Raw genomic sequence first — 17,549 nt, 5'->3', positions numbered from 1 at the left:
GGATTTCTATTGGGAAGTGCTGACCTATTTTATCCTTTTATTGTCAGCGCTTGCACAGTCATTTAGCCGACTGTCGCCCATTGTAAAAGGGCTATAAAACAGTGCAAATATATGATCATCTAAATAATCTCTTCCCACTACTATTGTCTCCCATATCTGCATAATCATTGGGTAAGTGAACAGTGTGCTAACATGAGGTTTACCATTCAGTGTCAGATTATTGTCTGCTGCTCTTCTAAAAAGGATGTGTTTGAGTATACTCATATATGTGTGATCATTAGTATTAAATCCCCATTTCATAGGTATATTGGCTTTGGTCACTGCCCTCACTACGGTTATCTCTTATTTGACCTAAACACATGAACAGTTGTGGAAGGAGAGAGAGCACACACATAAGGTAAAAGGTATGTGACTGATTCTGCCTTCCCCATTGGGCATGGACCGATTGAGAATAAGCCAAGGGTCCTGGCACCAAACACCAACTTGGAGTGGGCACTCGTTGACCTGGCTTTTTCTTTTCACCTGCGTGAATTTAACATTGTTACAGACTATATGTTGGAGTTCTGATGGAATTATGGGGAATTAAGGGGACTGCTATTTGCATTTCCAACATTTCCAACAGTTTTTATGTTTCTCTGATCTATCAAGTCTTCACAATAATCTCACAATTCTTAATAACATATTGTTGCAATGTTCATTTAGCACATCATACAGTCCCTTTATACCGAGGATTGTCCATAACAGCAGAAACAACCTTCCAAGCATTCATCAGGCTCTGGAGACAAAACCTTTTTTCCAATGGCTACATGTAACCTGGTCTCTTTTCCTTCCAACTTGACAGAAGTGGCAGTTGTCAACTAGATCTGGTGTGGACCATCAAATCTTGTTTTCAAACCTTTTCTGACACATCTTTTGAGGACAACCCAGTCCTCTAGAAGCAAACTATGCCACCTCTTTTTTGAGTAGGGATCTGGAATCCAGGAAAATACACATTTATGAGTGACAGTTAATTGCTGATGTGAGGCATTCACGTGGGAGGCGAGGTCCTCATGCTGGACATGGAGAATGTATAGGCGTGTTATAGGCGCCCTATCAAAGAAAACGTTTTATGGAATCAATAAAATGTGTACCTCTGCGGCTTTCTATGACTTCTGGCGTACTATGTATACAAATTATTTCAACAATTGCCTAACCATAGTCTTAGCTTTGGCCTTTTTGTTTTCATTTTTATTTTACAAGCCACTCCTTTAGCTAACCTTAGAAGAGGTCTATGTAAACCAACACAAACTCCAAAGCACCTATCTTAGGTAGCTGTATATAGCCAATCTGCAGTCGCTGGCATGCATTGAATGACTGTGGAATAACAGCGAGGAGTTTGTCTGGTGCAAACCATGCATCCCTGCACAAACCTAGTCACAACACTGTTGAGCCCTGGGGTAATTCAAGCAAAAGACACTACATTACACATCAACTCCTTTGACTTTTAAGTTGGTCCGTGACTCAAATATATCATTGGATAGAGCATTCCAGGAAGGCATAGGTGTTTACAGTTCCTCCATCCTCCCTTCTCATCCAGTTCCATGTCCCTTTTCACCTTTAGGGGCTGTATCCTGCAAAAGGGACAACAAAGTGATATCTAAACCTAAATCAGTTGCAACCAGATTGATGTATGCTGTATCCAGTGGAAGTAGGGCTTCTGCATTCACCTTTCGCTTTCCTATGGCCTCTAGAGTCACTTCCTTGGTGTGAGCCTGGAATTTGAGGACAGCTACCTGTTTGAGAAGAGCTAAAGCTTTGTACCACAGGGACAATGCTTCTACATTCCGGATTGGTTTACCAGAAGATCCAACAAGATTCAATTGCCCCGCAAGGGTGTGGAATCAAATCGGTTTGGCCTACTGAGCAAAATTCGCAGAGGGAGTGGTTTCCAATTACCTTATTGTTGGTTACCGCTGAATAGCCTGTTTGTTTGCCAATTTTTTACATTAGTATTTATTTATTTTACATTGTACAGAGTGCAGTAATAACTGAACATGGATGGTATATTATATACCAATGCAAATATAATATAACAAGAAAATATAAACAGTAATAGGTGATTTTAGGGCTTCTAATAGATGTGTTTCTTTTTATTTTATATCTCTGCCCCCATTATGGGGTCACCCATCTAAAAATGGCCAGGTCAGGGCCTAACTCCTAGCCTACAATTATTAAAGGGATGGGGAATAAAGGGAAGTAAAAGGGAGGATGAGGTTTTATCTTCTGCAAATTCACAATTCTAAACAAAATACACAAAGTATTGTCAGTTTTACTAGTGCAGCAATTTATAGGAAAATTAATTCGATGTTTTTTGAAGGGAACATATAGCCATGGTGTCCAGACTCTCAGAAACGCCTAGTGGCAATCAAGAATTATTGAAGTCAGTCTTTGTTTATTAAATAGCAGTTTAATCATCTTTTTTATTTCTGAAAAGTCCAAGACTGGACAATTGTCTGTTTTGTTGTTAGGAAAAAGAAATCAATTTTCTTTATTCTGGAGAGATATTTGTGATGTTTTTATGTAATATGGAGCCTTTCGCATATTGCAATATGTAACCAAATAAATTAATAAGTAGACTCTTATCCATAGTTGTTTGACTCGGGGACAGGACGACCAAATGTGTATCATGTCACCTGGAGGTTGAAAACCACAAAAGCAATTTGAAGGGTATCCTGGCACAGTGGGGGCATTCGGGTTGGCACTAGACACCAAGAGAATAGTACTATAAAGGAGGTTTCTAACATGAGTATATTGCAGGAGCTTGTTTAGTTGATGCCCAGATCTAAGACCAACCATCTTCAGTAAAGGAAACTTCCAATATCTGTGTCCCAGTAGGAGATATATGATCATGGAGTATGATAAGAGGAGTGGATTAGTCTGGCATAGATTTGAGATAGAAGAGCTCTGTTGTATACTTGTGATTGTTCAACAAAGACTTTAAACACTTTAATAGCGTTCTGTGTAAACTTTTAGTTGGCTGCTAATATAATAACAATTGATAGTGGCGTAAAGAATAAGGAAGGCTCAAGTGTGGAAAAATGAATAACTCCTGTGTCAGGAGAAACTCATTGAGTGATAGGTTGGGCCCTCACTACTCCAGGAATGGGGGTGGACTGATCAGCTGTACTTAAGGGTGGGGCCCCCTGCACTATTACATGGAGCGAGGAAATACTTTGACGAGATATGATAAGTGGGTAGGTACATGTCCTGGGAATGGGTGGTTTGACGAGATATGTACATACTATACTACTTTATATTATTAGGTTGTAATATTTTGCTAACATTACTTCCTTTTCCCCCGCAGATCAATTTTTATATTCATTTCAGATTTGAACAAAATGACAAAACATTTTGGGAGAAATACACAACCTAAAAGTCCAGCACTAGATGCCATTACTGCAAATATCTCCACCACCACCATATATTTCCCTCTGGTACTCAGATAAGCCGGGATCATGGAGATCCAGACACTGCAGAACAGCAGCATGCTGAAGGTGATGTACTTGGCCTCATTAAAACTGTCCGGTAATGTCCTCACCATGAAAGCCAGAACAAAGCTCACCGCTGCCAGGAGCCCCATATAACCCAACATGGAGTAGAAGCAGATATTTGATCCTTCATTACACTGAATAATGATCTTCCCAGGATAAGACTGAGTGTCCAGGTCCTGGAATGGGGGGAAAATAGACAACCAGATAACACAGATGACAACTTGAATAGATGAGCACAACAGCACTATGGTATAGGGCAGCTTCACATTCAACCATTTTCTCCAAGGGCTTCCAGGCTTGGTGGACTTAAAAGCAACACAAACCATAGTAGTCTTGGCGAGAAGTGAAGAGACGGCTATTGAGAAAAAAATCCCAAAACTAGTTTCCCGTAATCTACAAGTTACATCACTGGGACGACCAAGAAACAAGAAGACCGAGAGGAAGCTGAGGATGATGGAGACCAGAAGGAGATAACTCAGGTTCCGGTTATTAGCTTTAACAATAGGAGTGTCCTGGTAGAAAATAAATATTCCAAATGTGAAGCTGGTCACAAGACATCCGAAGACCGAGATGCCGGAAAATACAGAAGCCATTGTGTCATTCTGGTAAGAGATGAATTCCACAACTTTGGGCAGACATCGGTCTCTCTTCTCATTTGGCCATTCATCACTTTGGCATTTAATACAGTTCTCAGCATCTGTAGGAATATTTCATAACACATTAAATGTTACATCTATCTATCTATCCATCTATCCTTTGGCATAAGCTTTCCCAAGATGACTCATTTCCCGGACAACGTGAAAAGTTATTTGTAGTCCTTTAGGCTGTTTTCATGTTTTTGTTGCATTTTTGAACCACAATTTAAAAAATATGTCAAAATACTGCATGTATTTTCAAGAAACGGCATACTCTATTGAAAATGGCATGTGGATTTAAATAATACCGCATGCAGGTATTTGTGCGTTTTTTAATTGTATATAAAGTGTGACATCATATACAGGAGATACCCAGGTTATACTAGCACAGTACATATCACAATATAGAGGAAGTTGCCTAACTTATACCAGCTGTGAATATATAATTATATGCAGGAGATACCCAGGTTATAACATGGTGATCAGCGAGTGACGACGACGGCAGGACTGTGAAATCTGGAAGCCCCTAGCCACAGACTGGCACATGGGTGCTAGCTATAGATTCAGTTGATCTATTGTAGTGGCACAGAGTTAGTTGGGCCTCTCCATAATATTCTATGTCTGTCTTGTGTCATTGTCTTGTCAGTGTCTTGTTTACAGAATGCATTAGATTTATGTGTATTGAATGTCTGCAGGACTAAAAGGGTTAATGTTGGGAATGTTCTGTCCTGTCTGGAAAATGAATCGTTATGTATATATTATTTGTGTGCACGTGATATGGATAGATATATGTGTTTGCTGGAGATTCAAGAGAGAGAGGAGATTCTGGATGTTCTGGAACTCAGATACATGAGAGGAAGAGACAAGTTGGTCTGTGTGTGGAGTCATGAAGGAAGCTAAGCAACCTCTTTATGCCTAGCATGGGCCCATTCAACCCAGGAGTCCTCGATGCTTCTGCTGAACGCTGAGAAATAGATAAGCCACTTCATAGCTAGAAGGAGAGAGAGAGAGCATGTTTGCCGGTAGAGAGATAATTTGCTAGGAGATAAATCTTATCGATAACAGCCTTTAGATTTTGCAAATGCCCCAATAATCCTCCCGGGTACACCACTATGACTTGTTTTCTGTATAAAGACTGTTTATTTGGAACTAAGTTTGAGAGATTCAGTAAACAGACAGAATCGGACAGTATCGACCTATCTTGTTCAGAAGTTACCCTGTGTGGGATTACATAATAATAATAATAAACTTTATTTGTATAGCGCCAACATATTCTGCAGCGCTTACATAGACGGGGAGAATACAGAAAGACAAAAAATACAAAAATTACAGAGCCACGTTTACATAGTAATCAGTTGATGGAAACAATAACTCCAACGAACTTACATACTACAAATAATAGGGTGATACCTTACTACATCTGGAAGATCCGCCACAGAGGACAGAATGGTTGCATCAAGAGTGACAAATGGTCTACATGTAACCTCTGGTTACTAACCATGTGATCTCCCTCAGCAGTGCCTTCGTCTGGTTCAGAGCTAACCCCAGGGACAGAGATGGTTGAGCCCTGTGACAAGGCATTTATCTACCCTGCTGTTTCCTTGGCTGTGGGCCCGCTCCTCGGATGCTGCACTATCTCAGGGTACAAGGCAGCTGAGCAGTTCTGCATCTATATTCATGACTGAGAAGCCCTATTTAGGACCCACTCTGCTCACCCCACATGGGGAGGGAGCTAGAAAACGTGCCCTAAATATATTCTGCCTCTCTCTTCTCTGACTGGACTACTGTATCCAGAAGCGTCACCACCTTGTTGTCAAAGAGGAAACATGAATAGGGGGCGCGGCCTGGAGGGAGGTGAGAATAATGCAGAAGACTGAGCTCCACTGAAAAAAACCTTTACAAGGCAGAAACAAGCAGGGAGAAAAGAAGAATTTGGACTTACGAGAAAGAAGAAGAAGAGGAAAAGATGGAGAGGAAATAATTGCTAAAGAAGCAGCCGCGGAGACTAACAGAGTTTTTCCCAGTGCAAGATGCAGGAGGAAAGATGGATGTGCCGACTGCAGGCACAGAGCAACTGGAGATCGTGGAGGCAGTGGGCTCAAGGGATACCCCACAGTGAGAGCAAGGTAAGCAAGCTTCCCAATCTCACCTACTGCACAAGGAAAAAGCTGGGGAAGTGAAGAAAAGAAGAGAGAGAGAGAGAGCGAGTCTTAAGCCTAGACCCTGATAAAGAAAATGGCACCTGCAGCACTGCAAGAGGTTGGACGATAGTTGGCTGCCACAAAGAGGGGAAAGGAGAGAGGGGAAATAAAGGAACAGCAGCAATGCAGAGTCCCTCACATGAAGGTGTGTATAACATACAGATAGAAGAAATAGGAGGAAAGATAGGTGAATAAAGAGCAAGATAGAGACAGGTGTAGCCGCTCACACACAAAGCCCCTCAGAGGATATTACACCAAGAACACCACAAAGAGGGCAAGAGGAAACTAGCAACAGTGAGAGCAAGAACATGGGGAGAGGCAGAGATGATACTACAGTCTCCCAGGCCCGGATAGATGAAAGGGTGCCCACTGCACAACAAGAAAGAGAGGAAGCAGCTCTCCATAGGAAGAAAATAATTATACAGACAGCCTCCACAGTGAGGTGGATGGTGCAGCATGGGATATAGCAAAAGAAAGAGAACCAATATCGGATATCAACTGCTTAGCTAAGGCTGCATGTTTCCTAAGAGAGATGATCCTAGCTACCAAAAGACTTCAATCTGGAATTTCATATGTAGAGATAAAACTTTCATACCTGCTGAGGTGCTTTAACATCGATATAGCAGCACTTCAAGAAACCCAGAGAGCAGGAGAGGGACAGCTGAAGGAAGAAAAAGGATGCTACACCTCTTTTTGGGACGGCATGCCTGAACAAGAACGTAGAATTCACAGGGTTGGCTTTGGAATAAAAAATAACCTGGGGAAGTATCTATCTGAAACACCTATCAGCATCAATGAACGACTCTTGACTCTCCGAATTAATCTTGCCAAAACCCAACAGGCAACTATCATAAGTGCCTATTAGAGATGAGCGAATGTACTCGTCCGAGCTTGATACTCGTTCGAGTATTAGCGTGTTCGAGATGCTCGTTACTCGTAACGAGTACCACGCGATGTTCGGGTTACTTTCACTTTCATCTCTGAGACGTTAGCGCGCTTTTCTGGCCAATTGAAAGACAGGGAAGGCATTACAACTTCCCCCTGCGACATTCAAGCCCTATACCACCCCCCTGCAGTGAGTGGCTGGCGAGATCAGGTGTCACCAGAGTATAAAAATCGGCCCCTCCCGCGGCTCGCCACAGATGCGTTCTGACATAGCTGAGGGAAAGTGCTATCGTGTTGGAGCTGCTATAGGGAGAGTGTTAGGAGTTATTGTAGGCTTCAAGAACCCCAACGGTCCTTCTTAGGGCCACATCTAACCGTGTGCAGTACTGTGGAGGCTGCTTTTTGCAGTGTTGCACTTTTTTTTTTTTTTGGTATATCGGCCGTGCAGAGCATTGCGCCCGGCAGTAATACTCCAGGGACAGAAGACATATTATTGATTGAATATAGGCAGTGGGCCTTTTCTAAAAAATATTGGGCAAAAAATCTATTTGGCCTGCCTGTCACTGTGCTCAGTGTCTGGGTCTGTGTGTGCTGGGTGTAGTAGTTCTACAAAATCATACGCAGCCAGCTAAGTGTTACAGCAGGCTTGTGCCAAATTATTTCCTGGCTCTGTCTGGGCTCTGAAATCACCGCTGTGTTGCAGTTAACAGTGCAACACTCTGCAGTTCTGTGACATAGTCCAGGGACAGAAGTGTGGAGGAAGGGACAGAAGACATATTATTGATTGAATATAGGCAGTGGGCCTTTTCTAAAAAATATTGGGCAAAAAATCTATTTGGCCTGCCTGTCACTGTGCTCAGTGTTCTGGGTCTGTGTGTGCTGGGTGTAGTAGTTCTACAAAATCATACGCAGCCAGCTAAGTGTTACAGCAGGCTTGCGCCAAATTATTTCCTGGCGTTCCGTAAGCGAAGTCAGCCTCCAACCACAGGCCAATAAGCGGCACATTTAATTTCAGCGTTCTGTTTCCGCATTACTGGTAATACAGCATGCTGAGGGATAGGGGTAGGCCTAGAGGACGTGGGCGCGGCCGAGGACGCGGAGGCCCTAGTCCGGGTGTGGGCACAGGCCGAGCTCCTGATCCAGGTGTATCGCAGCCGACTGCTGCGGGATTAGGAGAGAGGCACGTTTCTGGCGTCCCCACATTCATCGCATATTTAATGGGTCTACGTGGTAGACCTTTATTAGAAAATGAGCAGTGTGAGCAGGTCCTGTCGTGGATGGCAGAAAGTGCTTCCAGCAACCTATCATCCACCCACAGTTCTGCGCCGTCCACTGCTGCAACTCAGAATCCTCTGGCTGCTGCTCCTCCTTCCTCCCAGCCTCCTCACTCCATGAAAATGAGACATTCTGAGGAGCGGGCAGACTCCCAGGAACTGTTCTCGGGCCCCTGCTCAGATTGGGCAGCAGTGGTTCCTCTCCCACCAGAGGAGTTTATCGTGACTGATGCCCAACCATTGGAAAGTTCCCGGGATCCGGGGGATGAGGCTGGGGACTTCCGGCAACTGTCTCAAGAGCTTTCAGTGGGTGAGGAGGCCGATGACGATGAGACACAGTTGTCTATCAGTGAGGTAGTAGTAAGGGCAGTAAGTCCGAGGGAGGAGCGCACAGAGGATTCAGAGGAAGAGCAGCAGGACAATGAGGTGACTGACCCCACCTGGTCTGCTACGCCTACTGAGGACAGGTCTTCAGAGGGGGAGGCAAGGGCAGCAGCAGGGCAGGTTGCAAAAGGCAGTGCGGTGTCCAGGGGTAGAGGCAGGGCCAGACCGAATAATCCACCAACTGTTTCCCAAAGCGCCCCCTCGCGCCATGCCACCCTGCAGAGGCCGAGGTTCTCAAAGGTCTGGCAATTTTTCACTGAGAGTGCAGACGACCGACGAACAGTGGTGTGCAACCTCTGTCGCGCCAAGATCAGCCGGGGAGCCACCACCACCAGCCTCACCACCACCAGCATGCGCAGACATATGATGGCCAAGCACCCCACAAGGTGGGACGAAGGCCGTTCACCGCCTCCGGTTTGCACCGCTGCCTCTCCCCCTGTGCCCCAACCTGCCACTGAGATCCAACCCCGCTCTGAGGACACAGGCACTACTGTCTCCTGGCCTGCACCCACATCCTCACCTCCGCTGTCCTCGGCCCCATCCAGCAATGTCTGTCAGCGCAGCGTCCAGCCGTCGCTAGCGCAACTGTTTGAGCGCAAGCGCAAGTACGCCGCCACGCACCCGCACGCTCAAGTGTTAAACGTGCAAGTAGCCAAATTTATCAGCCTGGAGATGCTGCCGTATAGGGTTGTGGAAACGGAGCCCTTCAAAAGTATGATGGCGGCGGCGGCCCCGCGCTACTCAGTTCCCAGTCGCCACTATTTTTCCCGATGTGCCGTCCCAGCCCTGCACGACCACGTCTCCCGCAACATTGTACGCGCCCTCACCAACGCGGTTACTGCCAAGGTCCACTTAACAACGGACACGTGGACAAGCACAGGTGGGCAGGGCCACTATATCTCCCTGACGGCACATTGGGTGAATTTAGTGGAGGCTGGGACAGAGTCAGAGCCTGGGACCGCTCACGTCCTACCCACCCCCAGAATTGCGGGCCACAGCTCGCTGGTGGTATCTGCGGCAGTGTATGCTTCCTCCACTAAAGCACCCTCCTCCTCCTCCTCCTCCAACGCAACCTGTGTCTCGCAATCAAGATGTGTCAGCAGCAGCAGCACGTCGCCAGCAGTCGGTGTCGCGCGGCGTGGCAGCACAGCGGTGGGCAAGCGTCAGCAGGGCGTGCTGAAACTACTCAGCTTAGGAGATAAGAGGCACACGGCCCACGAACTGCTGCAAGGTCTGACAGAGCAGACCGACCGCTGGCTTGCGCCGCTGAGCCTCCAACCGGGCATGGTCGTGTGTGACAACGGCCGTAACCTGGTGGCGGCTCTGCAGCTCGGCAGCCTCACGCACGTACCATGCCTGGCCCACGTCTTTAATTTGGTGGTTCAGCGCTTTCTGAAAAGCTACCCACGCTTGTCAGACCTGCTCGGAAAGGTGCGCCGGCTCTGCGCACATTTCCGCAAGTCCCACACGGACGCTGCCACCCTGCAACATCGATTTAATCTGCCAGTGCACCGACTGCTGTGCGACGTGCCCACACGGTGGAACTCTACGCTCCACATGTTGGCCAGGCTCTATGAGCAGCGTAGAGCTATAGTGGAATACCAACTCCAACATGGGCGGCGCAGTGGGAGTCAGCCTCCTCAATGCTTTTCAGAAAAGTGGGCCTGATTGGCAGACATCTGCCAGGTCCTTGGAAAGTTTGAGGAGTCTACACAGGTGGTGAGCGGCGATGCTGCAATCATTAGCGTCACCATTCCTCTGCTATGCCTCTTGAGAAGTTCCCTGCAAAGCATAAAGGCAGACGCTTTGCGCTCGGAAACAGAGCCGGGGGAAGACAGTATGTCGCTGGATAGTCAGAGCACCCTCCTGTCTATATCTCAGCGCGGTAAGGAGGAGGAGGAGGAAGATGAGGAGGAGGGGGAAGAGACAGCATGGCCCACTGGTGAGGGTACACATGCTGCTGGCCTGTCATCCTTTCAGCGTGTATGGCCTGAGGAGGAGGAGGAGGATCCTGAAAGTGATCTTCCTAGTGAGGACAGCCATGTGTTGCGTACAGATACCCTGGCACACATGGCTGACTTCATGTTAGGATGCCTTTCTCATGACCCTCGCGTTACACGCATTCTGGCCACTACGGATTACTGGGTGTACACACTGCTTGACCCACGGTATAAGGAGAACCTTTCCACTCTCATACCCAAAGAGGAAAGGAGTTCAAGAGTGTTGCTATACCACAGGACCCTGGCGGACAAACTGATGGTAAAATTCCCATACGACAGCGCTAGTGGCCGAAGGCGCAGTTCCGAGGGCCAGGTAGCAGGGGAGGCGCGGAGATCAGGCAGCATGTACAGCACAAGCAGGGCAACACTCTTTAAGGCCCTTGACAGCTTTACGGCTCCTCAGCAAGACTGTGTCACCGCTCCCCAGTCACGGCTGAGTCGACGGGAGCCTGTAAAAGGATGGTGAGGGAGTACGTAGCCGATCGCACGACCGTCCTCCGTGACGCCTCTGCCCCCTACAACTACTGGGTGTCGAAGCTGGACACGTGGCCTGAACTCGCGCTGTATGCCCTAAAGGTGCTTGCTTGTCCTGCGGCTAGCGTCTTATCAGAGAGGGTGTTTAGTGCGGCTGGGGGAATCATCACAGATAAGCGTACCCGCCTGTCAACCGACAGTACCGACAGGCTAACACTCATCAAGATGAACAAAGCCTGGATTTCCCCAGACTGTAAAAGGATGGTGAGGGAGTACGTAGCCGATCGCACGACCGTCCTCCGTGACGCCTCTGCCCCCTACAACTACTGGATGTCGAAGCTGGACACGTGGCCTGAACTCGCGCTGTATGCCCTAGAGGTGCTTGCTTGTCCTGCGGCTAGCGTCTTATCAGAGAGGGTGTTTAGTGCGGCTGGGGGAATCATCACAGATAAGCGTACCCGCCTGTCAACCGACAGTACCGACAGGCTAACACTCATCAAGATGAACAAAGCCTGGATTTCCCCAGACTTCTCTTCTCCACCAGCGGACAGCAGCGATACCTAAGCAATACGTAGGCTGCACCCGCGGATGGAAGCATCGTTCTCTATCCCCATCAAAAACGGGGACCTTTTCGCTTCATCAATCTGTGTATAATATTCCTCCTCCTCCTCCTGCTCCTCCTCCTGAAACCTCACATAATCACGCCGAACGGGCAATTTTTCTTAGGCCCACAAGGCTCAGTCATATAATTTTTCTAAACAATTTTTATACGTTTCAATGCTCATTAAAGCGTTGAAACTTTCACCTGAACCAATTTTTATTTTAACTGGGCTGCCTCCAGGCCTAGTTACCAATTAAGCCACATTAACCAAAGCGATTAATGGATTTCACCTGCCCTCTTGGTTGGGCATGGGCAATTTTTCTTTTTTTTTTTAAATCAAATTTTTATTGACATTTTGAGTTTTTAACAATCAACAGACAGAATATAGATCAACGTCTCCAGAAGCATGTAAAGAAGGATTACATAAACGTAAAATGATCACATGAAATGCAAATCATTCCGTTTTAGATTAGAGACGAAAGCAGCAATAAAGTAGCAAAAGCCACTTGGGGAGGGAGATCGCCATACAGGGGGCTGCCCCGTACGAGATGCCTCCAGAAACTATCAATTAACTACGAACCTGGGGTACGGGTACATTAGGTAACAGAACAAAGTGGGAAAGTTGGGGGGGTGGGAGTAGGGGGGGGAGGGGTGGTGTCTCGTGTTTCGTTTGTCTTTGTGTATAGTGAGAGCCCGCTCTAAGAGGATTGGAACGGCTAGGGGAGCAGCCCACAGATCGTGAGGGCTAACTCGGGGGGTCGCCATATAATATAATAGGAGGGTAGATCCTGAGTCAAGGTTCTGCAGAGGTATGGGTGACCGGGTATCCTTCCCAAGGCGCCCAGGGGGGCCTATAATTTAGTCACAGGGTTACCCTGATAGCATGCCAAGGGCTCCAGGTCTCTAGATATTTCTCATGAGAACCTCTGGCATGGGCAATTTTTCTGAGGTACATTAGTACTGTTGATACACCAATTTTTGGGGGCCCTCGCCTACAGTGTAATCCAATTAATTTTTAGCCCACCTGCATTACAGCTGACGTTACATCAGCTGTGTTGGGCACTGCAATGGGATGTATTTATGTACCGCCAGTGGTTTCCTGGCACCCACCCATGCTGTGGGTCCACAGGGAGTTGTAACTGCATGTGTCCATTTCTAAAGAACCCCAGTCTGACTGGGGCATGCAGTGTGGGCCGAAGCCCACCTGCATTAAACATGAATTTATTACCTCAGCGGTGATATGCAATGGGATATATCTATGTACCGCCGGTGGGTTCCAGGGAGCCACCCATGCTGTGGGTCCACAGGGAGTTGTAACTACATGTGTCCACTTCTAAAGAACCCCAGTCTGACTGCGGCATGCAGTGTGGGCCGAAGCCCACCTGCATCAAACATGAATTTATTACCTCAGCTGTGATGGGCAATGCAATGGGATATATTTATGTACCGCCGGTGGCTTCCTGGCACCCACCCATGCTGTCGGTCCACAGGGACTTCACAATAGTGAGTTGTACCTGCCTGTGTCTATGAATTAAAAACCCTGCTCCGGTTGGGGCATGCAGTGTGGGCTGAAGCCCACCTGCATTTAATCTGACGTTAGCTCTGCTGTCCAGGACACTGCAATGGGATACATTTATGTACAGCCGGTGGGTTCCAGGGAGCCACCCATGCCGTGGGTGCACACGGAATTCCCATTGCGGAGTTGTACCTGCCTGTGACTATTTATAAAAAAACGCGGTCTGACTGGGGCATGCAGACACCTTGACAGAATGAATAGTGTGTGGCACATAGGTTCCCCATTGCTATGCCCACGTGTGCAGCTCCAGAAGGAGGTGGCACAGGATTGGATTTCTCATTGCTTATGTACAGCATTGTGGACTATCGCCCCGCCCCATTTAAAGAGGGTCGCTGCCTAGCCGTGCCAACCCTCTGCAGTGTGTGCCTGCGGTTCCTCCTCATGGCAGACGCACTTATAAATAGACATGAGTGTGGCGTGGCATGAGGGCAGCTGAAGGCTGGGCAGGAACAGTTTGGTGTGCGCTGTGGACACTGGGTAGTGCGGGGGGGGGGGGGGGGGTTGGTCAGCATGTAACCCAGGAGAAGTGGCAGCGGAGTGTCATGCAGGCAGTGATTGTGCTTTGTTGGAGGTAGTGTGGTGCTTAGCAATGTTACGCATTGCTAATGAGGGCTTTTTGGAAGTAAAAGTTGTTGGGAGGGGGGGGGCACTCTTGCCGCTATTGTGGCTTAATAGTGGGACCTGGGAACTTGAGATGCAGCCCAACATGTAGCCCCTCGCCTGCCCTATCCGTTGCTGTGTCGTTCCCATCACTTTCTTGAATTGCCCTGATTTTCACAAACGAAAACCTTAGCGAGCATCGGCGATATACAAAAATGCTCGGGTCACCCATTGACTTCAATGGGGTTCGTTATTCGAAACGAACCCTCGAGCACTGCGAAAAGTTCGTCTCGAGTAACGAGCACCCGAGCATTTTGGTGCTCGCTCATCTCTAGTGCCTGTGCATCAACTTTAGATGCTGACGAAGACATCAAGTAAAAATTTCACTGTTAGGTGGACACCATCCTATCAGAGATACTCAAGGAGTACAAAATTATCCTCTTCAGTGATTTTAATGCAAGAACTGGATGAAACTTCAAACTGTGGCCAGGGACTACAGGAAAAATGGAGTTGAAAACATCAACATGAATGGAATCCTACTACTTACCAAATGTGCAGAACATAACCTTGTTATCACTAACATGCTGCTCCACCAGAAAAATACATTTAAGACATTATGGAAGCACCCCCGGTCAAATCATTGGCATCTCTTAGACTATCTAACTATACATGCTAGAGACCGCTGCAATGTACTTCTAACAAGAGCCATGACAGGGGCTGATGACTGCTGGACAGACCACAGGTTAATTCTATCTATGATGGCCATCAAGATTGTCCTCAAATGTAGACTCCGAATTTCCAAGCATTTCAAGAGCCCTCTAAATGAACCATTCTCCAAACAATACTCAAAGATCATCTATCCATGAAATACCCTGAAAATGTTGACAAACATTAGAATAAACTGAAGATCGCCATTATTACAGCCTGTGGAGAAATCATTGGATACCAAGCTAAGAAACATTAACCCCTTAGTGACGAAGCCTGTTTGCGCCTTAGTGATGGAGCCAAATTTTGGAAATCTGACATGCGTTGTTCAACGTAGCATAACTGCGTAAAGGCTTTACATATCCAAGTGATTCTGTCACTGTTTTTTCGCCACATGTTGTACTTCATTTTGGTTCTAAAAAGAGACCGATATACTTTGTGTATATTTATTAAAAGTGCCAAAATTGGGAAAATTTTGATAAAATTGTCATTTTTTTGCATTTTCAACTGTAATATCTCAAATATGTCTAAACATACTGTACACATTTTTGATAAGATATATATTTCCATCTGTTTACTTGATTCTGAATGCACACTTGAAAAACTTTTGTGTTTTTTTAACCATTTAGAGGACGTACAAATTTAACATTACTTTTCAGCATTTTGAGGAACACTTTGTTTTCCTGCACCAAGCCAGGTTTGCAAAGGCTCATGAGTGTCAGAATAATAGATACCCCCCCCCCCCAAATGACCCCATTTTAAAAAGTAAACCACTTAATGTATTCACTGAGGGGGGTCAGGAGTATTTTGACCCCACCATTTTTTTTCAGGAATTAATTAAATTTAGAGGTTAAAAAATAAAATGTCATATTTTTGCAAATATGTCATTTTAAAGACATATTTTTTCCTATAGTGCCCATGAGGATTTACACCCCAAAATGGATACCCCCGTTTCTCCCGTGTTCAGAAACATACCCATTGTGGCCCTAATCTTATGTCTGGATGCACAATGGGCCCAAAATGAAAGGAGTAGTCGGTGGTTTTCAGAACATAAATTTTCCTTGAAGGCGTTTTAGGCACCATAGCACTTTTGTAGAGCTCTTGAGCGGCCAAAACCAAAGAGAACCCCCACAATTGACCCAATTTTGAAAACTAGACCCCTTAAGGAATTTATCTAGGGGTGTACTGCCCATTTTGACCCCACAATTTTTGAATGAATTCAAGCAAAGCAAAGGGGAAAAAATGTGTTTTTTGTTTTTTTGGCAATTCAATCATTTTAAAAACTGCTTTTTTTGTACAACACACATATGAATGAAGCCTTGCACCCCAAAATGGATACCCCTGTTTCTACCGTGTTCAGAGACATACCCATTGTGGCCCTAATCTTATGTCTGGATGCACAACGGGGCCCAAAATGAAAGGAGTAGTCGGTGGTTTTCAGAACATAAATTTTCCTTGAAGGCGTTTTAGGCCCTATAGCACTTTTGTAGAGCTCTTGAGCTGCCAAAACCAAAGAGAACCCCAATAATTGACCCCATTTTGAAAACTAGACCCCTTAACGAATTTATCTAGGGGTGTACTACCCATTTTGACCCCACAGTTTTTGAATGAATTCAAGCAAAGCACAGGAAAAAAAATGTGATTTTCATTTTTTTGGCAATTCAATCATTTTAAAAACTGCTTTTTTGAACAGCACACATGAATGAAGACTTGCACCCCAAAATGGATACCCATGTTTCTCCCGTGTTCAGAGACATACCCATTGTGGCCCTAATCTTTTGTCTGGAAGCATAACGGGGCCCAAAATGTAAGGAGTAGTCGGTGGCTTTCAGAACTGAAATTTAGCATGAAGGCGTTTTAGGCCCCATTGCCCACTTGTAGAGCTCTTCAGCGGCCAAAACGACAGAGAACCCCAACAAATGATCCCATTTTGAAAACTAGACCCCTTAACGAATTTATCTAGGGGTGTACTGTGTATTTTTACCCTACAATGTTTGAATAAATCTAAGCAAAGCAGTAGGAAAAAATTACAATTTTCATTTTTTTGGCAGTTGTATCAATTTAAAAACTGGTTTTTGTTGCACAGCACACATAGGAATGAAGACTTTTACCCCAAAATGGATACCCCTGTTTGTCCCGTGTTCATAACCATACCCCTTGTGGCCCTAATCTACTTAAAGGACACATGGCTAGGCCTATAATGGAAGGAGCATCCATTGGATTTCAGGGTACAACGGAATAAATCCCAGGCCCCATCGCCCACTTATAGAGCCATTGAGCATATAAAACGATAAAGAACCCCCTCATATGACCCCATTTTAAAAACTAGACCCCTTAATGAATTCATCTAGGGGTGTACTGCGTATTTTGACCCCACAGTATTTGATCTAAGCAAAGCAGAAGGGAAAACATACAATTTTCATTTTTTTGGCAATTTTGTCAATTTAAAAACTGTTGTTTTGTACAGTGTACATAGGAATGAAGACTTTCACCCCAAAATGGATCACCCCGTTTGTCCCGTGTTCAGAAACATTCCCGTTGTGGCCCTAATCTAATTATAGGACACATGGCAAGGCCTATAATGGAGGGAACACCCGTTGGATTGCAGGGCACAACTGAATAAATTCCAGGCCCCATTGCCCACTTGTACAGAATAAAAATTGACACCTTAAAAAAAACCTCCC

The 17,549-nt window shown here is 45.9% G+C and overlaps 1 protein-coding gene across 1 annotated transcript in view; it reads right to left on the bottom strand.

The window, feature by feature from the left end:
• Nucleotides 1-3,322: 3,322 nt before the first annotated feature.
• LOC136573458 (vomeronasal type-2 receptor 26-like) overlaps nucleotides 3,323-17,549 on the bottom strand; it is a 67,143-nt gene continuing 52,916 nt past the window's right edge. The window contains exon 5 of the mRNA XM_066574748.1: nucleotides 3,323-4,227. Within this exon, the coding sequence (XP_066430845.1) occupies nucleotides 3,323-4,227 (905 nt within the window). The remainder of the gene's footprint in view (nucleotides 4,228-17,549) is intronic.

This window comes from Eleutherodactylus coqui, chromosome 7 (genome assembly GCF_035609145.1).
Source record: "Eleutherodactylus coqui strain aEleCoq1 chromosome 7, aEleCoq1.hap1, whole genome shotgun sequence".
NCBI lineage: Eukaryota > Metazoa > Chordata > Amphibia > Anura > Eleutherodactylidae > Eleutherodactylus > Eleutherodactylus coqui.
Note: the sequence above shows the minus strand (reverse complement) of the source record. Positions and strands in the feature narration are given on the sequence as shown.